Here is an 8,611-nt window from a genome sequence, read left to right on the forward strand (position 1 = left end):
CCCCTGAATTTCTGAATTTTTGATGTTCTGAATTTCTGAATTTCTTAATTTCTGAATTTCTGAATTTCTTAATTTCTGAATTTCTGAATTTCTGAATTTCTGAATTTCTGAATTTTTGAATTTCTGAATTTCTGAATTTCTGAATTTCTGAATTTCTGAATTTCTGAATTACTGAATTACTGAATTTCTGAATTTCTGAATTTCTGAATTTCTGAATTTCTGAATTTCTGAATTTCTCAATTTATGAATTTTTGGATTTCTTAATTTCTGAATTTCTGAATTTCTGAATTTCTGAATTTCTGAATTTCTGAATTTCTGAATTTTTGAATTTTTGAATTTCTGAATTTCTGAATTTCTGAATTTTTGAATTTCTGAATTTCTGAATTTCTCAATTTATGAATTTTTGGATTTCTTAATTTCTGAATTTTTGAATTTTTGAATTTCTTAATTTCTGAATTTCTGAATTTTTGAATTTCTGAATTTCTGAATTTCTCAGTTTATGAATTTTTGAATTTCTGAATTTCTGAATTTTTGATATTCTGAATTTCTGAATTTCTTAATTTCTGAATTTCTGAATTTCTTAATTTCTGAGTTTCTGAATTTCTGAATTTCTGAATTTCTGAATTTTTGAATTTCTGAATTTCTGAATTTCTCAATTTATGAATTTTTGGATTTCTTAATTTCTGAATTTCTGAATTTCTGAATTTCTGAATTTCTGAATTTCTGAATTTTTGAATTTTTGATATTCTGAATTTCTGAATTTCTTAATTTCTGAATTTCTGAATTTCTTAATTTCTGAATTTCTGAATTTCTGAATTTCTGAATTTCTGAATTTTTGAATTTTTGAATTTCTGAATTTCTGAATTTCTGAATTTTTGATTTTCTGAATTTCTGAATTTCTCAATTTATGAATTTTTGGATTTCTTAATTTCTGAATTTTTGAATTTTTGAATTTCTTAATTTCTGAATTTCTGAATTTTTGAATTTCTGAATTTCTGAATTTCTCAGTTTATGAATTTTTGAATTTCTGAATTTCTGAATTTTTGATATTCTGAATTTCTGAATTTCTTAATTTCTGAATTTCTGAATTTCTTAATTTCTGAGTTTCTGAATTTCTGAATTTCTGAATTTTTGAATTTCTGAATTTCTGAATTTCTCAGTTTATGAATTTTTGAATTTCTGAATTTCTGAATTTTTGATGTTCTGAATTTCTGAATTTCTTAATTTCTGAATTTCTGAATTTCTTAATTTCTGAATTTCTGAATTTCTGAATTTCTGAATTTCTGAATTTTTGAATTTCTGAATTTCTGAATTTCTGAATTTCTGAATTTCTGAATTTCTGAATTACTGAATTACTGAATTTCTGAATTTCTGAATTTCTTAATTTCTGAATTTCTGAATTTCTGAATTTCTGAATTTCTGAATTTTTGAATTTTTGAATTTCTGAATTTCTGAATTTCTGAATTTTTGATTTTCTGAATTTCTGAATTTCTCAATTTATGAATTTTTGGATTTCTTAATTTCTGAATTTTTGAATTTTTGAATTTCTTAATTTCTGAATTTCTGAATTTTTGAATTTCTGAATTTCTGAATTTCTCAGTTTATGAATTTTTGAATTTCTGAATTTCTGAATTTTTGATATTCTGAATTTCTGAATTTCTTAATTTCTGAATTTCTGAATTTCTTAATTTCTGAATTTCTGAATTTCTGAATTTCTGAATTTTTGAATTTCTGAATTTCTGAATTTCTCAGTTTATGAATTTTTGAATTTCTGAATTTCTGAATTTTTGATGTTCTGAATTTCTGAATTTCTTAATTTCTGAATTTCTGAATTTCTTAATTTCTGAATTTCTGAATTTTTGAATTTCTGAATTTCTGAATTTCTGAATTTCTGAATTTCTGAATTTCTGAATTACTGAATTACTGAATTTCTGAATTTCTGAATTTCTGAATTTCTGAATTTCTGAATTTCTGAATTTCTGAATTTCTGAATTTCTGAATTTCTGAATTTCTGAATTTCTGAATTTCTGAATTTCTGAATTTCTGAATTTCTGAATTTCTGAATTTCTGAATTTCTGAATTTCTTAATTTCCAACATCCCCCTCCTATGCCCACCTTCCCAAGTGCCATCACTTTTCTCATCTCGTCCAAAACCACTTGTTTCTTTTCATCCTTCACTGCCTTCCAATTAACTCCACAAACAATCGATTGCGCTAGAAACAGTACCGCCTGTGGGACAGAGATAATTGGTTGCCTTTTAAGATCGTGAATGTTTAGATTTGTACCCCATGTGAACATTAGATTTTCACCAATTGTGTATGCGGGGTCCTCGACTATCTGAAAATTAAAGAAAATAGGGAAAATTACAGAAAATGAGATTAAAAAAAGGTTAAAATATACCCCTATCAAGCCGTCAACTTTAAAACTATATATCTTATTTCCTGTATTAGATATCAAAAAGTTTTTCACCGATAAAATGTTACTGATATTATGATAAACATTTTATCAGTTCACAGCTTTTTGATATCTTCAACAAGAACCGAGATAAATTGGCTTAAAGATAGAAAGCTGGGAGCTTCAAGCAGAGCTACGCGGTCGGTCGGCTGCCGCCTGCAGACTGCCTACCTTTCTCACTTGGACCAGGTGTATTTCGTTTCCTGTGAAAGATATCAAAAAATGGTCAACTGATAAAATGTTTATCATGAAATAAACAATCTTTTATCAGCAAGTCACTTTGTGATATCTTCCACGGAAACCCAGATAAATTGGCTTAAAGTTTGAAGGATTGCAGCTGACGCTTGTCGGTTGGGCTACTGGGTCCGCTGCTAGCCTACTGATTTATCTTGGTTACTGTAACAGATATCAAAAAGTTGATAAAGGATTTTTTTGTTTTATAATAAACATGTTATTAGTTGACAACATTTTGATAGGTTCTACAGTAACCGAGATGGATCTAGCTAAGATTATGGATCCCGCGGATGGAGTAGCTCATCTGGCATCTGCCGACCCCTTATGATTGATCGGGTTCCTCCCGACTCCTGTGAAAGATATCAAAAAGTTGTCAATATATATAAAATGCTTATCACATCATCATAAACATTTCATGAGTTAACCATTTTTTGTTATCTCTTACAGTAACCTAGATAAATTGTTTCAAAGTCGAAAAGTCGGCGCTTGTCGGCTAAGCTACACAGTTGGCTGTCGTTCTATTAGAGTGTCTTTTTCCAAATTTGAATTGTGTTCCCAAATACAAAAACCTACCGTAACTTTTGTTTTATCCAATTTGAAATCCTCAAAAATCAAATCTAGCTCAGCTAGGGAAATCGTTGTGTACACATGTGCTCCGTGCTGCTTCCAGATGTCTTGCAGTTCGGCGGCGCGCGCTGGAAGGAAAATTTTGATAGCTAGGTTGTGTTACATATTATTTTGAAGCTTTGTTCAAGCTCTACGTTTTTCATGTTAGATCGTTTAAATAAATTGAGTTTGCAGGAAGTTGTGATCAAAACATTAATAGCATGCTTTGGGCGTTAAACAACAGTGGTTGCTTTGGCGCCTTTTTCCGAGTAATTGAAAAATTTATATTTATTGAATATTTCACAATTTTGTAGACCTTTTCGTTTCCTACATTTCTGTTTTTTCAATACTCTTCTAGCTTTTATTTGAAGCGAGATATGCTCAATTTTTCAAAATGAGAGACGCAGAGAAGCTACAGTCCTCTCTTCCCTCTGCGTCTCTTCTCTCTCTCTCTCTCTCGCCCTCCAAACTTTAAAGGCGCATAACTCGGCTCAAAATCATCTTTTTTTTTTTGATTTTTAGCTCATTTTGAAGAGAAAAACTAGCTTTTTGATTTTTTACAGTGCCCACCAGTATTCATCAGCCCTCGACACGGAATCAACGGAAGTAGCTCATAAATCTCATCGGCAAACACTCGTTGCTCATTCTCAAATGGAACCGATCGTATATAGTATCTCTTCTCCACTTGTTCTTCATCATCTGAGTTCATAATCTCTCGAACACTCTTCACAAAGTTCCCAATCGTTCCCATATGACTGTAACATCGCTCTTCCCATTCGTTGGCGGTGAGAAAATTTTGAAAAAATGCGATATGTTTTCGATCCTCATCGTCCATTAGATAGTATTGAAATTTTGGTGTTTTTTGTGTTGTTAGAAGATTTGAAGGAGCACAAAGATAACTGGGTGTTAGTGCCAGTCGACGAGATTTGATCGTGGCTGACCAGTGTGTCTGGAATAGCAATTTTTAGCTTGAAACAGAAAGGTCGAACTTGAGCTGTCTGCAGCCGACTAAATTTATCTCGGTTACTGTAAGAGGTATCAAAAAGCTGTCAATATATAAAATGTTTATCATAATATCAGTTACATTTTATTAATTGACGACTTTTCGTTATTTTTTACAGTAGCCGAGATAAATTGGGTCAAAGATGGATGGTTAGCAGAGGACAGCGTAGCTGAGCCGGAAACCGTTAGCTTCTAACTTCGAGTCGAATTTTCTAGATTCTTGTGACAGATACCAAAACTTTGTTAACTGGTAAAATGTTACTGATATCATGATAAACATTTCATCAGTCAACCACTTTTTAATAGCTGTTACAGTAATCGAGATAAATTGGTTCCAAATTTGAAGGTCGGCGGCGGACCGCGTAGCTGAGCCTGGAAGCGTCAGCTACTAACATCGAGCTGAATTTTCACAGTAACTGTAATAGAAACCGAAAATCTGTCAACTGATAATATGTTACTGATATTATGATAAACATTGTAGCAGTTGACATTTTTCTGATAGCTCCTACAGTAACCGAGATACCTAAATTTTGTGTCTGCCTACCTGCGCCGCTTTCTTATCTCCCTGATTTTTCAGCATTATATCCATATCATTCTTCCCCAAAAAATCCCACAAAATCTCCTTGTGTTCTGGTCCCGGACCCAGCATTTTTGCGGTTGGAATTTGCTGAAAATTATGCTAGAAAAATTTAAAAATCTGAAAAAACTGACAAAAATATAGCCATACAGTTCCAAGAAACTGATTTTTACAAAATCGAAAAATCGAAAAAAAAGTGAATTGGAAAAAATTTTTAATTCAGAAATTACAAAAAAAAATTGAGATGATCATGGGGAGAAAATCAGATCGGTGGAATTAAAATTTTCTTGGGGAAACCGTAAAAATTGGAATTTAAAAAAAAGAGATGTGTTAATTAAAGATAAATGGGATAATTGGGCAATTAAAAAATTGAAAAAATTGAAAAAAAAATTGGGTTGATTGGGCAATTAATTAAACAAATAATTAGTCCTTGTTCTCGGCAGTCATTCTCTTCATAAATTTATCAATAATCTCCTCATGATGCTTGACTTTATATCTCAGCTCGTTGTTCGATTCTTCCAAATTTGAAATCTTCAAATTTGCCTTCAAAATCTCAGATTTCAGCTTTTCCTCCGTTTCTGACGATGCATTCTGATTTTGGCTGAAAATTTTAATTTTTAAACTTTTACAGTAATCCTAAATTTCGACTTTTAGAGTTTCTGAATTTCTGAATTTCTGAATTTCTGAATTTTCAGAATCAAGAAACCACTTAAATTCTCAGAAATTCGAATTTTCAATTTGTTTGAAAATCTGAAGTTTTCGAAAAAAAAATTTCAAGTTCTGATTTTTTCTGGATTACAGTAGTTTTTTATTACTGTAGTTTATTTTTAGACTACAGTAATCCAAAAAGAATCATTGCTCACCTTAAAAGCTGACCCATGTGCTCAGCTCGTTCCAATAGTTGTTTATTGAGCAATTCCAGTCTGGAAATTTCAAATTTTCAAAAGTTCAAAAATTCTATAAAAAACCCACTCTTCAATTCTCGCATTCTTCTCCTCAATTTCCATTCTCAACTGCTCAGCATCAATCGGGTTACTGTAGCTCGGATCATCGGGAACACTAGATGGAGAGGGTACTGTAGTCATAGTTCCTACAGCATCCACGTCTTCAGAATCATTGCTCATCTGAAGGTTGAGAACCCCACTTTCCGATGGCGTCATTTGAGTTACTGTAGCCGATGGGATTACTGTAGCTGAGATCTCCAACTTCATCAACTTCTCTAGGATTCCATCAAGGCTTTCTTCGGTTTTTGGCAACTCTACATTATCCTGGATAACTGTATTCTGGATTACTGTAGCCACCGACTCTTCTGGCTTCTGGATTACTGTAGTTTCGATTTCCGGGTTACTGTAGCTTTCAGAATCGTCGTCAGGGTCCATTTCCTTCAGAAGCGCTTCCAATTCCAGCGTCTCTTTTAGAAGATCCTCTTCTTCTTTGGCGTCTGAAGATTCTGAATCCTCTGAGGTCTTCTGAATCTTGTCTAGGAATCCTAAAGCTTCCTGGACGTCTTGTGAATCCTCTGACATTTTCTCTGGAGATTTTGGAGATTCTGGAGTCTTTTGGAAGTCTTCTGAATCAATTGACGTCGTCGGGATCTCTTCTGCGGCATCTAACGTCTTCTGAACTCCATCTGGAATATCTGGAATTTTCTGAACGACTTCTGAATCTTTTGATGTCGTCTGGATCTCTTCTGACGTCTTCTGAATTTCATCTGAATCTTTCGACGCATTCTTTGGAGATTCTTGAGTCTTTTGCATTTTTTCAACGTCTTCTAAATCCTGGGACGTTTCCTGGAATCCTTCAAAATCCGTTGACGTCTTTTCTGGAGATTTTGGAGTCTTCTGAATCTTCTGGAAGCCTTCAGAAGCCTCTGACGTCTTCTGAATTGTCGCCGTCAGTTCTTCAATTTTCAATTGAACCAGCAGATTTTGCTCTTCTTGTCGGAGACGATCGTTTTCAGATTTTATGCTGAAAATGGAGAAAAATTAGAATTTTTCAAATTTTGGATTTCTGAATTTCTGAATTTTTTAGAAATTTGAAAAAAAAACTAACGATTCCAAAACTTTCAGCTCATTGTGAATCGTGAATTTCAGATTGCGCCCTCTCTCCATTTGTTGGTTCAACTGTTTCCCCATTCTGAAATTTATGTTCAAGTTACAGTAATCCCGGATTACTGTAGTTTTTGAAAAACTACAGTAGCTCACCTTTCTCCTTTCTGTTCCATATCCAATAGTTTGATGTATCTGAAACTATGAATTTTTTAGTTTTTTTTTTGCCAAAAATTCAAAAATTCTAAAATTCTAAAATTCTAAAATTCTGAAATTCTAACATTCTAAAATTCTAAAATACTAAAATTCTAAAATTCTAACATTCTAAAATTCTAATTCTAAAATTCTAAAATTCTGAAATTCTAAAATTCTAAAATTCTAAAATTCTAAAATACTAAAATTCTAAAATTCTAAAATTCTAAAATTCTGAAATTCTAACATTCTAAAATTCTAAAATACTAAAATTCTAAAATTCTAACATTCTAAAATTCTAATTCTAAAATTCTAAAATTCTAAAATTCTAAAATTCTAAAATTCTGAAATTCTAACATTCTAAAATTCTAAAATACTAAAATTCTAAAATTCTAACATTCTAAAATTCTAATTCTAACATTCTAAAATTCTAATTCTAAAATTCTAAAATTCTAAAATTCTAAAATACTAAAATTCGAAAATTCTAAAATTTTAAAATTCTAAAATTCTAAAATTCGAAAATTCTAAAATTCTAAAATTCTAAAATTCTAAAATTCTAAAATTCTAAAATTTTAAAATTCTAAAATTCTAAAATTCGAAAATTCTAAAATTCTAAAATTCTAAAATTCTAAAATTCTAAAATTCTAAAATTCTAAAATTCTAAAATTCTAAAATTCTAAAATTCTAAAATTCTTAAATTCTTAAATTCTAAAATTCTAAAATTCTAAAATTCTAAAATACTAAAATTCTAAAATTCTAAAATTCTAAAATTCTAAAATTCTAAAATTCTAAAATTCTTAAATTCTTAAATTCTTAAATTTTCCGAATTTTCGTCAAAAATGACTCAAAAATACTAGATTTTTCCAAATTTTCACTCAATTTGTTCCTCCGGATTACTGTACCTTATCGAATCTTGAATATTCTGATCCATCTCCTTCAGAATCTCCGCATGAGTTCCCATATCATATTTTTTGTGCTCTTCAAATTTTTGCCTGGATCGTCTTTCACCTTTCAAATGAAATCTCAAATTGATCACTCTTTTCCGAGAGCTCCGACACTTGGTGCATCGACTTTTTTTGGGTTTTTGAATTTTCGATACTTCAGATGACGTCACGACGTCTGATAGGTTTTCTGAATCCTGGAAATCCTTGGGTTTCTGAGCACAAAATGAATATTGATAGGTTTTGAATTTTGGTAGGTCCCATCTGACGGCTCTTCTTGATGAGGTCCCTTTTTGGACAAATTTGTTGTGAAAGTGAAATTGGTCTGAAACAATTTAAATTTTGAAATTTTTAAACAAATTATTAAAGGGGGACTCCGACCAGAAATTTTTATTGCATTAAAATGTGTTAAAAGTGATCTATTTTCCGAATATTATTGCGAAAAAATTCAAAAAAAATCCGAAATCCCCGAAAAACGGCGTGAAAAGGAAGAAAATTCAAAAAATAGGTGCCGTCCGGGGGTTCGAGGATTTTCAGTGAGAAACATAGGCCACGGC

The 8,611-nt window shown here is 31.2% G+C and overlaps 2 protein-coding genes across 2 annotated transcripts in view; both read right to left on the reverse strand.

Moving 5' to 3' along the window:
- Positions 1-2,188: 2,188 nt before the first annotated feature.
- On the reverse strand, positions 2,189-4,945 carry CBG24295 (the record flags this gene model as incomplete). The annotated part of the gene is made up of 4 exons (XM_045243522.1): positions 2,189-2,254; positions 3,262-3,383; positions 3,865-4,243; positions 4,841-4,945. The coding sequence occupies 4 exons, from the start codon at positions 4,943-4,945 to the stop codon at positions 2,189-2,191; spliced, it is 672 nt and encodes a 223-aa protein (XP_045091298.1).
- Positions 4,946-5,296: 351 nt separating this feature from the next.
- Positions 5,297-8,611, reverse strand: part of CBG24297 — a gene marked incomplete at both ends in the record, with an annotated part of 9,372 nt that continues 6,057 nt past the window's right edge. The window contains 3 exons of the mRNA XM_045243523.1: positions 5,297-5,369; positions 5,737-5,796; positions 5,846-6,492. Of these exons, the coding sequence (XP_045091299.1) occupies positions 5,297-5,369; positions 5,737-5,796; positions 5,846-6,492 (780 nt within the window). The remainder of the gene's footprint in view (positions 5,370-5,736; positions 5,797-5,845; positions 6,493-8,611) is intronic.

This window comes from Caenorhabditis briggsae (assembly GCF_000004555.2).
Source record: "Caenorhabditis briggsae complete genome, chrIII, whole genome shotgun sequence".
Classification (NCBI taxonomy): Eukaryota; Metazoa; Nematoda; class Chromadorea; order Rhabditida; family Rhabditidae; genus Caenorhabditis; species Caenorhabditis briggsae.